This window comes from Dichomitus squalens, assembly GCF_000275845.1.
Source record: "Dichomitus squalens LYAD-421 SS1 unplaced genomic scaffold DICSQscaffold_20, whole genome shotgun sequence".
Lineage (NCBI taxonomy): Eukaryota > Fungi > Basidiomycota > Agaricomycetes > Polyporales > Polyporaceae > Dichomitus > Dichomitus squalens.
The window spans coordinates 235,504-250,894 of NW_006766902.1; the positions used below are offsets into that span (position 1 = coordinate 235,504).

The following is a 15,391-nucleotide window of genomic DNA, read 5'->3' on the forward strand; positions in this document are numbered from 1 at the left end:
TTCGGCTGCTGAAAATACAAGCTTCTGCTTCGCGCACGATTGTAAGCGGTTTCGACTACAGTACCGCTGAGCGAACACCGGCTTACCTCGTGACAGTTCACGCTGAACAAGTCCAAGCTCTTGCTTGGCTACGTCGGCCCGGAGTGGAAACAACGCATCGTTGCGGAGCTCGACTCCTCGATGAACAAGTGGCTGTATACAGTGCCTCCCCATTGTGAGCACGTGCCATTCGCCCTCTCACTACACTTGTTGAATGAACTCCATTCATAGTACGCTGGGACCCGAACCGCGAAGACATCCTCTTCTTCTACCAATCGGCGATCCTCTACACCAGCTACTATCAGCTCCAGATCTGCATTCATCGCCCATTCATTCCATCGCCCCGTCGGCGTGTTGACAATCCCCCGCTTCCTTCCATGACGATCTGCGTGAATGCAGCACGGGCGTGCGTTCGCGTGCTCCATGCCCAGCACAAACGCATGATGGCAGCGTCGGGCATCACAAGCTACACCTTCACCCCGTTCGAAATGCCGCTGTTCACAGTAGGAACCATGTTGGGTGTCTACCTCTGGTGTGGGGCGAGGGACGCGCAGGCCACTCTGGAGGACATGGATATCTGTTTCAATATTCTCAAGGACTTCGAGGAGCAGTGAGTTCCTCGTGAGGCTCTATTTTTAGCGGCCGGCCGTCTGACCCTATCCCCCTCTCCAGTAGCGTTGGTGCACGAAAGCTGAGGTATTCGTCCCAAATTCAGCATGCACAATCCTGTGCTTACCATCCCGCAGGGCCGTCCTTGAAGTTATGGTCCCCTCTGCTTCCAGGTCACCCGGGGAAGGACCTCGTACAGCACCAGGCTCCAACCTTGCCAAGGAAGGCGCACAGACGATTGATGAGATTCTGACAGTTGCAATGAAGAGCCTCCGTATCTCTCCTCACACCACCTCGAGCTCTGACAGCTCCGGCACCCCCAGCACGCCCGCCAGTGCAGATCCCGCGCTCTCATCGGAAATGAATACACTCAGGTCCAATTCCTGCTCGGACCCCACTGGCATCAATCCCGAACAGGCGGCGAGCCTGAACGAGCTCGCGTACAACCTGTTCTCGGGATGTGACATGTGGGCACTCGAGTCCAACACGATCAATACGCCCTTCACGCAGGACAGGCTTCCGTCGCCGTTCTTTTCTGCTGGGACGGACGGTGACGGGACAGGGCCGTCGTTTGCGCCTCTTGCGGGACATCGACCAAGCCTTGCCCCGACACAAACGGACCCGACGTTAGCTATTCCGGCAGGCGCACCTTCACTGACGTCTGTGGATCTCGGATTTCTTGACTCGCTCTCAAGCATGTTTGACAGCATGCAGTACGCGCCTCCGACCTCTTCGACTCACGTACCTGCACCATCAACGTCGGAGAATGCTGCTAGTTCCCATCCGCTGGACGCGTGCGCACCGACCGAAGCATCTACCTTTGCAAGTCTGGTAGCCGACCCTCCAGCTTGGCTCAGGGATGGGGATCAGGATCAAGATGCTGGGCTATGGCAATGGTGCACAGCGCCAGATGGCGAGCTGTAAGTGGAGAGAAACCATGTCTGACCATCACACGTGAAGGGACCTGACTAACTTTCGTATGCCCAGGTGGAGTCAATGGGAGGCTTATATTCACGATCAGGGAGGGGTACAAGACCCCGATTTTTTGGCCTCGTAGTCCAGGCCCTAGACCGCCTTTTCATTCTTCATGGACACGATTCTGAAGACTGCTACGCCTTACATTTCTGCTGAGTGTACCACTAGGACATCAGGCATGACAATCGGTCTGATTATAATCAAGACATCAGTTGTGATATCATCGGTGGTTTCAGGTCCAGCTACCTATGCTACGAGCCCACGTGTCGTTTGAATCTGCCTTTCTCCGAGCTCGACTCGGAGAAAGCGTGCTGCTTGACTTCGAGCGCGTCGCTTGCTGGATCAACGAGGAAAGTAAGACCTGGATCATCATATTCGCGGACCTCGACAAATAGATGCCAACGGTGTGTTGTGGCGTCCACGAGGTCGAGAGCGAGGTGAATTGTCAAACGGTCCACTGTATGTAGATGTCCTACAGCCCTAGGCGCCGTGTCTTGAGACGCTCGTGACACGCACGCACTGACTAGTTACCCCGGAGCTTGTGGTCGCCCTTGGACAGCTCGAGGAGGTGCAACCCGTCAGGGTCCTGCGTACTTTGCGGTTGCACCGTCACTTGGTATCCTTGAGTGCCATGACAGGGTTCACTCGGCCGGGGTCGTAACAGATCTCAGAGCTCTGATAGCAGAAACACAACGAGTTGGTCGCCTCGCACAGCTCCGAGCTACTCGCTCTGTCGATGTAGCACAGGTCAATCCAGATGTAAGGAATACCAGCCGAATGCGGTATGATCACATAAGAATGAGCTAAGTTTGCCACAATCGGTCCAAAACGCCATAGGATTCCGACTTCGGCTTCAGGCTCGAGAGCGGGAAGAACGCCACGCATGAGTAGGAATCTGGTATGTAGCTTACGCATATCTATACAAGAGGTATTAGGACGGCTCCTGGTGTACATCGAATTAGATCCATTACTATAATAGTCGATGGTCTTAAAACCCTTGAGGTGGGTTAGTGAACGTGTAGTTCATCCCACTTATGCTGTTAAGATACTCTCCCCAGTCGCCCCATCTTGAATATTGATCAGTGTGAGTGTTGTGCTAGGTAGTCAAGAAGTACTCACTCAAGCGACGCAGGCGCAGAAGACCACACCTCCGCCATATTATCCTCGAACATCATAGACACATCAGTATCTGCATTGCTCCCAGCAGTAGCCGTCGACTGCTGTAGCCCTTGTGGATACATCTGTTGCCCGTTGGTTTCTGGAGGGGACGGAGCCGACACAGACATCGCAGCTAGCAATTGACTATACTCTGCTAACGACATCTCAAATGTGGCGGGCCCGGAATTGTTTCCGTTCAAGGGTATCTGCTGAACTGAGCCACCTATACCGCCGTCAGATAGAGGAATGGTTGCGGAAGCGAGTTGCTCGTGCTGATGGGGGTCCGGGTAATACGTCAGCGGTTGCTGTTGCACGTATGAGGGAAGTTGAAGCTCGTGTGAAGTTCCATTGGCGAACGGAGAGCTAAATCCGTAGTGGAACGGGACCCTTCCCAAATCTTCCGTACGGAGCGGAAGTTCGAAGGACATGTCCATGGGCGCGGCACTGTTCGTAGCAGGGTTCGAAGCTAGGGTGGGCGCGGAGTTGGAAGGCGATGACGTTGCAGGTGAAGTAGCGGTTATCGGCGGCTTGGAGTAGTAATATGGGGAGAGACCAGTTCTGCGAGCGTCGTCCGCCTTATGTAGAGCAGGAGCATTGGCACGAATTTTCGTGTCTCTGGGAGCTTGCACCGCGTCGTTGGCGAATATTGTCCCAATAAGGTTACCGATGTCAGGCTTCCCGACCGCAGTAAAGTGAGATCCCCCGGGGGGAGGAAACTCTCCTATAGAGATGAGTCCATTGAGAACACCCCTATTGGACATGAAATTGAGCAACACGACGACGAGTAGTTTGAATAGGTTACGTACCGTAACCTACGTGCTCCATAGGTGCTAGTGAGAAAGGTTGCTGAGCTTGTGACGGCTCGAAGGCAAGTGAGGACCTACTGCCGCTCCAGATGTTTCAACATCTGCATGCACTTGTGCACGTCTGTCATGGTCTTCTCATTGGACAGACCCGACCGCTTCCCACCCCACAGATTCAATAGCAGCACAAGACCGGAGGTAAACAGAGGCAGCTACGTACGGCTGTCAGCGAGGCCTCAGATATGTACAAAGCGTAGCCCTTACTCGATTTAGTACCAAAGGCTTGCCAGACTTCTGGAACTGGGTGTCCATCACGTGTATCGCAGAACGAGCCGCGTTCGTGCAAATCGTCAGCGAGGGGAACGGTAGTCGGCTACTCTTGTTCGGTTGAATGAAAGGGCGGTGTATGCAAATCTGCATCAGGTAATAATTGGCGTATAACGTGCATGACTGGTTCAGGAAGAATTCGTCCTGGCGATTTGGATCCCATTTCACTATCGAGAACCGTAGCGTCGATGAGCAGTCAGGACACAGAGCGAGTATTGACGAACGCACGATGTTCGGGAACGGTGTCGAGCCATTTGTTAAGTGCAGAGTCTAGCTCCGCGACTGTCCGCTGTTCCCATTCCGGTCCGACATAACCAAGCGTCTGCTTGGACTTGTTGATTGAGTACTGTAGCATTGAAAATGTCAACGCCATTCGATTTGCTTGTAGGAACTGTCCGCATACAATAGTCCGCGAGGCGTAAGCAAGGATCCTTTGCAAACGAATGATGCAGTTTGCGAAAGCGATCTTCGAAGGCTTCCCCTCTGGCTGCTTGAATGCTAGTGCTGCATCAGGATTCAGCCAGTATTCGTCGTCGACCTCTGTCATCAAGTCGAGATCGAAGCTTGCTCCAAGCATCAGCTAATCTCGTACATGTGATTGGGGGGAGGTGCTCACTCCTCATCGTGGAGCCCACAGGGACGACCCAAGCCGAAGCTCGCCATGCGATCCATAGTGATCAAGGCCCTATTGACCTCGCAAGTGAGTCAACGTGGGCCTAGTACTGCTTGTGAACATACCACACGGCACGCCTCCACAACTCATCTTCTACGTTGGGAGTCGTTGCGTACATCTTCTTTCGATGAGCCCCAACATCTTGCGCCATTCGAAGACCGAGGCCAATGACCGTCCAGCTTCCTTGCGGCCGATTCGACGATGCGAGGAACGCCGCGGTGAGCTACAAATAGAGATAAACTGATGATAGAAGAGCACACAACTGAGTACCACGTACAGCGCATGCCTGGATGTCTTCCAACTTCGGCCGGGCAAGGATCGACCATCGCACTGTGTCCACCTGCATGAACCATTTCCAACCGGGCACATTGCCATCGTCCGTCTCCAACCGTGGATCGTCAACCCAGAGCGCACCGTTCGCGCAGACAAGGAGTACTACCGCTCCAAACAGCCCATCGCGAAGGTGTAGGCTATCCTCGATCTTGTTCTGGAGTGTCGGTTTGTGTAGGAGTGGAAGGTAGACGTTGACGTTCTCGAAGAAGCCGTCGACGACTTTGTCCATGAGATCAGGTTCCGGGAAGTCGCACATCAGCGGCCTCTCCTCCCTATCTTTTGGAGCCGTATTGAAAAACTAAGCGAAGGATTGGTGAGCCCAGCGCTAGCAGCCCGCTGCCAGAATACTTGCCGTGAAATCCGCAGGATTGTCTTTGAGATACTGTTGTATGTCTTGCATGGGCTCACTTCTTGGGCGATCGGAGCGCGGGTACTTTTGCTTGATTATGCTCTGGAGGAACATCAAGTTGCTCGACTTTCCATGATACCGCATTGCGCCTGTGTGAGCTGGGATTGTGATCCGCTTGAGACTCTCAAGGATATTCCTCTTGGCTTCACGCTCATCCTCGCTAGTGTCCAGTTCATCCTCGTCGGCGGGAGATGGAGAGTCGACAGGCAACGGGGAAACACCCGCCACACTGATAGATGAACGCGGCGAGGGGCTCGCCTGGGTGAGCGCAGGTGCTATCCGCCAGTGTGCAGATTCCAGAGTGCCGTCAAAATCCTTCGGTATCTCGACATTGGGATGGAGCTGATGGTAAACGCGTAAATTACTATGATCATAAGCAGATGGACACCCTCCGCACCTGGGCGAACAGCTTCTCCATGTTCTGCAGGCGGTTCTCGAGGATCTGAACATAGCTGGGGTACTCTATCAGCATCGCAAACCAAAGGCAGGGTGAAACAGCGAAAGAGCAGCAGGCGATGGCAATGGCCCTGCAGGGATTATGCAGCCTATGACCCAGGACAGCATGGAAGAATACCCTGATAGAGGTTCGCCGAAGCCGACTGGGTAGGACGGGCACGGGTCGGCTCAGCCTGCCTTGGGTAACGGGGATTGGTCACAACTCAGTCAACCCCACCGTACCTCATTCACGGGTTACCTGACCATAGACCCGTACCCGACATACTCGGGTGCGGGGACTGTTCAACTCAAAACGCTCACGGGTAGACAGGCATCATACTAAACGTCTAGCCTTGGCATACATCTGGGCGTCCCCCGATACTCCCGAATGTAAGTGTAGGTGCTGCGCAAACAGACACTGCCGGCGTCGCGTCATATTGTATTGTGATGAGCAGTACGCATGCCGAGACACGAGCTCCGCGCAGCGTTTGCTCGACGAGCTCAAAAAAAGACAGTCCGCGAAACCGGTGAAAACGATACGCAGCATGCATCAGCCCGTCGAGATCGGTGAAGGCGTGCCATTCCCGGAGTTCCCGCTGGGGATTCTGAGGGCTGGAGTGCGCAACAGCCGGCACTGGCACAGGGTCATGGATAGCTGGTCTCACCTTTTGCTGGGAGGACGCGTCTGCGATATGGATAAGAATATGGGATTACAGCTGAGACATACTGTGCACGTACATTGATAGGCTCATAGGTGCACTCTAGATCTTGTTGAATGCACCGTGAGCAGCGATGGTCTGGCATCTCTGCCCCATTGCCTGGATTGGGGACCCTGTCTTTAGCTTATGGCAAACCGGACAGCTGGGATGAACTTACAACGTACTGCAGTCCGGTCGCCGTCAGCCCCCTATCAAGTCACAAAGAATAGACGTACTCACTCTTCTTGCGTCTGCAGTAGTCGCAAGCCCTCTGCTTCTTCTTCCGCTTCGCCTGCTCGGGTTCCGAGACGTGGGGCGGCGAGAGCTCCTCCTCCTGGGATGACATAGGTGGCTCCTAAGCGCGCTGTGTCGACTACGGACGCGTTGGTGAAGCGTTATGACTGTAGAGTCGGTCCCGTGCGCTTCTAAGGCTTTGCAGCGAGATGGCCACGTAGGCTCAATCGATCACCGACAGGTGTAGGAGTGATGCTACCGTAGGATCGTGAACTGCCTCAGGCCAAGTTATAAGTGGGAGGAGGAAGAAGAGGAGGGCAGTCCAATATTGTCAATTCGGCCTCCTGCGACTACTATGTGAGCTCCGATGGATTCGGAAAGCGCAATGGGCGCTGGGCGCCGGTGCCATTATGTAATAGTGATCTCGGGTTCAATCCGCTCTCCGTTCTTCGGAGTGCATATGCATATCCACAGTCATCTCGACACCTTTAACACGCATGCAACCATACAGAGGGATCCCCTTATACTGACGAATCCTGCCAGTGTCGACTTGAAATTCCGCAGCACTTCCAAACCAAAACGATATGGTCGAATACGAAAGTACTCGCGATGATCCCGAAATATTTCGTGTGAGGGCGATGAGCTGAGGTGGGTGTTGCAAACTTCGAGGAACGTCGTTCTAAAAAATCAGTCTTTGCCAACATAGCATGCGTCATGTGCCCCAAGGTGAGGACAGCGAGAGAGAGAGAAGAGAGAGAAACAGACAAGACTGAAGAGGATGCCTGGTAATCTCTTGGCAAATTGGGAACCGCCGAATGATGTACAGATTAAGTTAAATGATCTCCCATGGCAATATACTTACTGTCACAGGACTTGATCTTGCAAGGACAGGCGCATTCTACAAGTGCTACTCACCACACGATTCAACTGCCAGTGTTCGGGTGCAGCGTAAAGTTGGTCCCTTCTACTCGCAACCACCTTCTCCGAGGGATGTTGACTCTCGCTCGTCGGCCCGAGTGTGGGTATCATCGTATTGACTGATGGGGTTCAAACGCAGGCTACTCATACACCAAGGAGACGACGTCATTGCACACGACATATAAATTCAGAAACCCGCCACGATCCCATCGAAAGCCGGCTTCCTAACCAAGTTCTGCAGGCATCACAGGAGTTAGTAGGCTACGTCTTCGCTCGGTACTAGCTTCAAGCTGACCTCATCCCAAGGGCATGCGCCACCCTGGCCCGCGAAGGCTCCAGGGACCCACGAGAACTGCGAGCGATCGACGTTAGCCTCAAGATCGCTCATCCTGCACGTCGGTGCACACGAACCTTGTCCGTGAAGTCCCACACCGTGATGCCGACACACTGAGGGACAGCCTGGCACGCAGAGATGACCGTCTGATAGTCGGCCTTCTGTTGTTCCAGAAGCGCCGCAGTTTCGGGGAGCGTCATCCGCACGTCCAGCTCGGTTATCGCGACCTCGACGCCGAGTGCGGCGAACTCGCGCATGTTTTCTTCCAGAGTTGTGGGCACCTCTCCAACTATGAAGTGGCACTGGAGACCGACGCCGTCGATGGGCACTCCCTGAGACTTCAAAGATGTGATGAGATTCTTCATCGCGGTGGCCTTCACCCCTGTAATTGATCAGTTCGGCTTATAGTATATGTAGGGTAAGTGACAGACTCACCTGTTCCTTCGATGTTGAAATCGTTGATATACACTTTTGCGTTAGGATCAGCAGCCTTGGCCGCGCGCAGGGCGATTGCGATGTAGTCCTCTCCTAGCGCGTTGAAAAAGACGTCCTGGCCGAAGGTGCCGTCGTCGTTGAAGGGTTCTGAAAAGTGCGTCAGTGCAGCATGGGGGGTTGGTATCTGCAGGGCCCTTTCTCACCATTTACCACATCCCAGCTGTCTGCGCTCGGTACGTCAGCATCACACTAGAGATAGCAATTTCTGGAGACATGACACACAACTGGCGATCGGTCAGCAAGCGTCCATCGAACAAGAACGATGTCCCTTACACTTTGCCTTTGTAGTGTCCGACGAGCGTGCTGCAATGTGTCTCGATAATCGAAGTCACTTCGGCAGCAGTGAAGGTTCCAGATGTGACCCAACTCGGAAGCTGCTCATGCCACACGCAATTGTGTCCTGGGTGCGTCAACACTCTCGATGCCATCTTCGTGCTCCGAGACCTCATTCAAGCCCACCTCGTAACAGTCGCCCATCGTTTGTCGCCAGAGCGGCGATCTGGTCTCCTTGGGTAAAGGTAAACACGCCTTGTTCGGGCTCGGTGGCATCCCACTTCATACTGTTCGCCGCCGTGATCTGGCCGAACATCTGGGTGTTGTTCAGGATGGCAACGTAAGGCTGGTCCGTGAGCTCCGGATTGTCGGTCGCGGTTCCGAAATAGAGCTTCCCTGCCGCCTTCGCGAGGGCGTGGAGCCCGGCAACATTCGCGGTCGAGGTAGGGAGGGCCGCCTCAACCGTCGGGCTTGCCGGTATCGCTACGGTCGACAGGACCCATCCGAGCACAGCGAAGAAGGTAGAGATCTGCATGACAAGGGGGGCACAACGGACTGATGCTCACGAATACGTCGTCTTAGCTTCGCCCTTGCCCTTTATCAACGTCCAGCTGCGCGTTTTACTGTCCTTCCAAAGTGCCACGGGCCCCGAAGTCAACGTCATCAAGAGCCGACTGCTATAGTTGGGACGGAACGGGGCACGGCAGCCATGGCAGCTGGTCCATGTCCAGGGAACAAAAGTCTCAAGCTACTGGTTGTGGAGAGGGCAGATGGAAGTCATACGATCGTGTTTCAATCCCGTGATGACAGGCAGGATGAGAGGTCCACGGAGGCTAATTTGGTACGTGGGGTGCAAAGGCGCGACTCCACGCACTTCGTTACAGTGTGTAGCAGCTTCGATAGCAAGTACATTGCAAGCGAAGCTCTGCATGAACAGACTAACGGATTTTAGCTTCAAGCAATTCCATGCGATGTCTAAGGGAAGATTTCAGGAATGCTGTCAGTGCTCTACCTGGAGGTCAGGGTTTATCGATTGGTCTGCCGAAAACATCCAGATCACAGGAAGTCAAATGGAGCGGCGGTCCAGGACAACATATGACCGCCTCACTACGTTGCGCCACAATAGATGCGCGTCAGCAGAGGCACGGAATACACGTCGCTTGTGAACGCGTAAGGTGAGTACGTGTGAGTCTTCGGGACACGGCGCGAAAGAACGTCCAGGAAAGGGGTTACTGGAAGGGCAAAGATCTTCATACTCGACAGGTGGTCGTCCTGGGTTGTACAACCATATCTCGTACTCTATAGTGGCATTTCGAGAGACTTCGGCCGCAGTGCCTTGAAGGGTGGAACCAAGGCCAAGCCAAAATGGCTATCATCCCACCCGGCCGGCGATTTCTGCCGATCTTAGGCACTCCGTAGTTCTCAGAGTTCCTGGATTGCCCTCCATTTTTCCGCCTACCCCCACACCCTGTGATGACTTCGGAATAGAGACGAGTTTAGCGCAGCGGGGAGGCGATCCAGGATACTGTATGCTTCGCGGGAACTCATATTGGGCAGCGAGATCTACACACGAGCATGAGGTGAGCGCGTTTAACTGCAGAGGCGTGAAGTGGTTCAAGTACTCGATGGGGACTGGGAACAACGTAGCTCGATATAGGGATACAGAGATGATTATTGCGCCAAAATCTACGAGCGTCCTTGACAGTACTCTAAGTGCAATTGATTATCGGTACCCAACGTCATTTCGGTCCGTGAAGCTTAAGCGATCGCCTCGCCCTCAAATGTGACTCAACTCTCAGTCACTGTACCGCAGGGGATTCGTTTCCGCATCGCGGTCGACGGGTTCCTTGAACCGTACAGGCACAGAAGTGTACCGACCGGAGCTCCGACCCTTCACCCCGCGCATGCTGGTCAGCACGACCACGAGCAGGATGACCCCGACGAGCAAGTTCGCGCCAAGCAGCGCGAGTGCGACTGTGCCCCACTTCTTGTCCAGACCGTTCGAAGAGCCAGAAGACGTGGTGGAGTCGTCGGTGGAGAGCGCCCCGCTGACAATATCGTTGCCATCGCTCCCGTCGCTCGAAGAGTTCGAACCTCCTCCGGTAAGCAATGGGGAGAGCTGCTTGGTGACAAAGACGGATGGCGGAAGGGATGGGGGTGCGTTGCTGGCCAGCTCAGAGATGAAGTTCGTGAATTCGCTCTGGGCGGAGTTCATGTCGACGGTCGAGATCATCTGCACGAAGGGCCGGCCATTGGTATTATTCGTCGGGTGGTAATCGCCGTAGTCGAAGCTGCAGAGCGGCGACTCGTGAGGCACCCACGAGGTGCGCGCGTGGTCAGGTGAGACTCGCGATACATAGACACTGCGGAGGAACGCGTCGCCGAGGATGAGGTCGAAGGTGTTGAAGCTGTCGTCAAGGCTGAGCGCTCCCAGTGAGAACCTACATGGGTTCAGTTGTTTTACATCGGCGAAATTCGTGTAAGAGCGGTTGAGGTCGGGAAGCCTCGATTCAGATTGGGCGGACCATTTTAGGCGCTCAATCTGTGTCTCTAATTGACCTTACGGTGACTGGATCGGACGTGCATGTTCTTACGCTGGTGACGTCGACGTGTCTCTCAAGCTTGTCTCTAACATGTCTCCAAGACCTATGTGATACATTACCTTGTGCTAATGCACTAGCACGCGTGCCCTTTAGGCGAGCCACCCTCATGTCGTTGTTTGCCAAGCCCGCGGACTTTGACAATCCTCCAAACCAGATCTCGCTCCACTGTCCCCCCGTTATTGTTGTTGTGCTCACCACCCCCAATCATTCCACATTTATTATTTGTCCCTGGACTCAAGGAGTAGAGCATGAGGGCAAGGGCAAGGAGCTCTGGACGCAACAGGGTGTTTGATGCAAGGAGGAGCCCTTCGGTACGCTTACCAACATCTGCACATTTGCATTGTCTTCTTCCCCCCCTTTTCCTCATTTTGATCACTCCTTAAGTTCTCAGTGAGTGTTATCCCACTCCTGTTTCGCATTCTTCACCTTTTCTTGACATCGATCTCTCCCTCCTCGATGAGAATATGATGTCATGCACTTTAGGCGCCGATGTTTGAATTCGCTCGATGTACATTCCGTCTCTTAATCCACCACGTCTACCATCTCTATCCCCTCGTTTGCAAGCTGTCTCCCTCTATGTTGCTTCCGCAGGTACGTTTCCCTCAATACAGTCTCTCGACAAGCGTAGCAGACAACAGCGACAAAAACATGTGCGCCTCGCAAGACCTCGCAATGGCCTCCCCAGCTGATCTGCAAGGTGCCAAGCATGCACTACTCCCTCATTCACTGACTGACTTCCTTGAGTGCCTGATTCACATTTCTGTTGCAGGTGGATACATGCATGGAAATGGTACATGGAGACCAGGGGAACGCAGGAAACCTTCGAGGCCCACTGCGAGTTTGTGAGTCATGCCGAGCGCCAGGTGTATTCGATCACATGTATTGACTTCCTTTACTCACCTTTTCGACAGATGCTCGGACGGGTCCCCTGCGTTGTAGACAGTATGTGTCTAGCACCGCTATTGAGTCCCATTGCCGAATATCACTGATCTGTTCGCATTTTGAATCCTGACAGTGTCGACGACGGGCCCATTCAAGTGGTTGTTAGGAGGCTTAGACATCACACTCATCTGTTGATCTCCCTTGCGGGTGAGGTTGACACTGCTGCATGCACGCCCCATTGGCACCACGGGCTGGTCCTGATGTGATCCAACGGCATCTAGTCTTCTCCCCCTGTATTCAATGATACCTGAATGTAGCTGTATTCCACCGTGTAGCTTTACAACGACATACAATAGAATACGATCATGCGAAAATGTTCTGATACAAAGGGTCTCAACAGTAACCACGCCTAACCCAATGAAAACGGCCGCACCCGACCCAGCCCAACGGCGTTTGGTTGGTATCGGACGACCACCCGAGTTCATACAACGACATACAGCCAAAGTCGGGTGTACTGCCAAATTATGGGTTTGGTCGGGTTTTCCGACGTCATACATTACAAATCGACCTTATACAGCTGAGCCCATGTAAGTTCTCACTGGGGCTGAGCGCCTGATACGTTGCACCGCCGGTCCGCATACAGTGACGTTCTTCTCGATGCCATTGTCGATGATCAGGGTTGGATACCAGGGAATGAAGAGATCAAGGGGGTGGATGGGGTACTCCTGTCCACTATCAAACGCGGCGGTGAGCAAGATCATTTGACCTGAGGATTGTGCTCACTTACGCGAAAGTGAAGGACACATTGACTGGGGCAAACTCACAAGGATCAATCCAGCCGTTCAATGCACCGGAGGTGGTGTTGTAAAGGACAGCTCCGGGGATCTGACTGTAGATGGCGTTCACCGCCGCTGCAGGTAGAGGAGGTAAAGTAAAGCCGCTGTCCAGGACAGCGAGAACCTTGCCGTTGGGTACACCAGAGACGATCGACTTGTTGAACACAAACTGCTCGCCATTGATATGCATCTCGTCAGATAAAGCGTCCAGTGGTCTGGCATCTGGCGGGTTAACTTCGGGGCTTCCGTAACATTCTCGAAACCAGGCGCATGGCCGCTGATGGTGACCGCGTTGGTACCAGTCGGGTCGTCAAGCGTTTCTCGGCCGAGCTGGATGTCGAAGTTGTTGGGAAGGGACTGGTTTGTGCGAAAAGGTTGGTGATGAACGCACGACCGAGTTCATTCGCTGCTTTCTTGCCCCACGCCTGCGCGAGTGCCTCGTATATGCTGGTATCGTCCAACGCCATACCGAGCATGCCTTGGACGCTCTGATCCTCAGTCTGATATTGTGATCATTAGAGACAGTAAGGGATGCTTCAAGACATTGCGTACTTGGATCACTGCGACGAAGGCTAGACAGCGCATCGTCAGACCTCGTCACCATCGCAATACGGTCAGATAATACCTTGTGAAGGAACCAGGTAATCGCCGACCCTCAATTCAGCGAAGTTTATAGTGCCGGCTGCCGAACCCAGTGCGTAACCCTCCTCCGCAGTGATATTAGTAGAGTTGGTGAGCTTGATGTTACGATCGCGGACGTCAACCCAAAGATCGGTTGACCCGGTATCCAGCACTACAGTGAATTCTGCGATGACCCCTCCAGGTTTGATCGATCAATCGCGAGTACTCATGAGACACTCACCTTCTCCTCCAAGGGTGATGTTCACCATATACTGTTTGCCGCTATAAACACAGATAAACCGATACAGAGTAGGTAAGACGCACCTGTGTGTTACCATTATCATCCAGTCCGACCAGATCCGTCATAGCGGCGCCATGGCTGGTGGCGTGGAAGCCAGACCCAAGATCTGCCCATGAACATGAGAAAGATAGAGGAAAAGGGAAGAAACGAGCTGGAGAATAGAAAGAACGGATCGAGAAAACATCGTCATCAGAATGAGAGGCAACAGACGGACCAGGCCATCTCTATATATCCTGAGTCCCAGCGGGGATGAGCCATTCGCTTGCTTGATGTACGCCCATCATGGCTGTGGAAGCCAGCCGTAAGGAAACTGAAACATCGCGAGTACCGGGCTTTCACGGGCGGCAGGAACAATGAAAGCAGTATAGCTGATGGGCCGCCTGGGGGGTGACTCGGGGAAACAAACTGAGGCTGAACCGCTTTCCCATTGCGACATTGTTTCAATGGACAATCTACAGATACGCCACCATCGCTTTGCCATGCGCCGGTGCTCTGTACCCTGCGCAGGAACACTCCTAGGGATAGATGTCACTTGTGAATTTGAAGGGACTACTGATGGCACCGTCGATGAAGGGGCTTACTTCTTAACCTACATTGTCTGGGTACTTTTAGACTGGCTCCTCGGATATTGCGGATTTGCTGAGTGATGAGCGCTATCGAAGAGCTGTCGTCACCCGTCAGGGTCCTTAGGCATCTAAGATTGTCATGGATAGCGATTTGCGTACGTTAGGCAGTCAGCGTTCGACGATTGAATACGGTTCCTAAGACCCCCGCTTGAGAGTCAGGCCGTGATTTGAACATTGGAAGACCCAGCATATGCAGGGAGAGATCATTTCGACATTGCGACTGCTACACGCTTGCCATAGGTCTCCGAGATTCCGACAATAAGATCATCACTTCGCCGTCCTCCAGCACACTGATATTGTGCACCGCTCCGAGCGCAGCGGGACGCTGAGGATACAGGAAAGCACGCCAGGATGTGCGATATTCAAATCCGCGAGGTTATGTCGCAATTGTGCCCTACATATTCAGTTCTGCTGAAGCAAAGTGACGAAAGTGAGTCGGTGCGGTGCGACTGTGAACAAGGTCAATAACGTACGGAGGGGTTGAACATCAGCAAATTGTGCAAACAATGGTATTGCATGGCCACGGCGCCCGAAACTGGCCTACCCTTTCCGGAAACCACAAGCGCCTACTAATGCTGGCCAACTCCCATATCGTCCGACAGACTCCGGCCATTAAGCATCTGCGCGCATTGTTGAACCCGGGGGGGGGGGCAAGGCCTCTCCCACGGGTGGCAACAACAGCGGATAGCCTGCAACTCACCTAGAAGGGTTGGTTGATTGTAAGAGGCTTGTAAGAGCGATGAGAGGAGATGTTCGAGTGAACTGAACTGTAGATTGGGGGTACAGAGGTCCCCTATATATACTACTGT

At 53.6% G+C, this 15,391-nt stretch overlaps 4 protein-coding genes across 4 annotated transcripts in view; 1 reads left to right on the forward strand and 3 right to left on the reverse strand.

Annotated features, from left to right (window-relative positions):
- The window catches only part of DICSQDRAFT_181332 (uncharacterized protein), a 4,578-nt gene extending 2,766 nt beyond the window's left edge, over positions 1 to 1,812 (forward strand). Inside the window, exons 15-20 of the mRNA XM_007366768.1 lie at positions 22 to 41; positions 97 to 214; positions 271 to 649; positions 712 to 735; positions 786 to 1,568; positions 1,636 to 1,812. Coding sequence (XP_007366830.1) covers positions 22 to 41; positions 97 to 214; positions 271 to 649; positions 712 to 735; positions 786 to 1,568; positions 1,636 to 1,705 — 1,394 coding nt within the window. The 3' untranslated portion in view covers positions 1,706 to 1,812. The remainder of the gene's footprint in view (positions 1 to 21; positions 42 to 96; positions 215 to 270; positions 650 to 711; positions 736 to 785; positions 1,569 to 1,635) is intronic.
- A 692-nt stretch (positions 1,813 to 2,504) lies between these two features.
- On the reverse strand, positions 2,505 to 7,004 carry DICSQDRAFT_137505 (uncharacterized protein). The gene is made up of 15 exons (XM_007366769.1): positions 6,700 to 7,004; positions 6,500 to 6,579; positions 6,427 to 6,446; positions 5,724 to 5,778; positions 5,270 to 5,668; positions 4,862 to 5,215; positions 4,650 to 4,807; positions 4,528 to 4,596; positions 4,315 to 4,474; positions 4,140 to 4,257; positions 3,849 to 4,078; positions 3,666 to 3,796; positions 3,588 to 3,611; positions 2,743 to 3,531; positions 2,505 to 2,690 (listed from the first exon to the last, which is right to left on the reverse strand). Exons 1-15 carry the CDS (start codon positions 6,803 to 6,805, stop codon positions 2,612 to 2,614), a joined length of 2,772 nt encoding a protein of 923 aa, XP_007366831.1. The 5' UTR covers positions 6,806 to 7,004; the 3' UTR covers positions 2,505 to 2,611.
- Positions 7,005 to 7,798: 794 nt separating this feature from the next.
- Positions 7,799 to 9,248, reverse strand: DICSQDRAFT_147873 (endo-beta-1,4-glucanase; the record flags this gene model as incomplete). Its single annotated transcript, XM_007366770.1, has 7 exons — positions 7,799 to 7,846; positions 7,907 to 7,963; positions 8,023 to 8,327; positions 8,381 to 8,527; positions 8,584 to 8,600; positions 8,714 to 8,840; positions 8,900 to 9,248. The coding sequence occupies 7 exons, from the start codon at positions 9,246 to 9,248 to the stop codon at positions 7,799 to 7,801; spliced, it is 1,050 nt and encodes a 349-aa protein (XP_007366832.1).
- Positions 9,249 to 10,355: 1,107 nt separating this feature from the next.
- On the reverse strand, positions 10,356 to 14,021 carry DICSQDRAFT_181334 (acid protease; the record flags this gene model as incomplete). The annotated part of the gene is made up of 9 exons (XM_007366771.1): positions 10,356 to 11,121; positions 12,217 to 12,266; positions 12,840 to 12,930; positions 12,986 to 13,203; positions 13,334 to 13,534; positions 13,587 to 13,606; positions 13,660 to 13,839; positions 13,897 to 13,927; positions 13,980 to 14,021. The coding sequence occupies 9 exons, from the start codon at positions 14,019 to 14,021 to the stop codon at positions 10,509 to 10,511; spliced, it is 1,446 nt and encodes a 481-aa protein (XP_007366833.1). The 3' UTR covers positions 10,356 to 10,508.
- Positions 14,022 to 15,391: the final 1,370 nt, after the last annotated feature.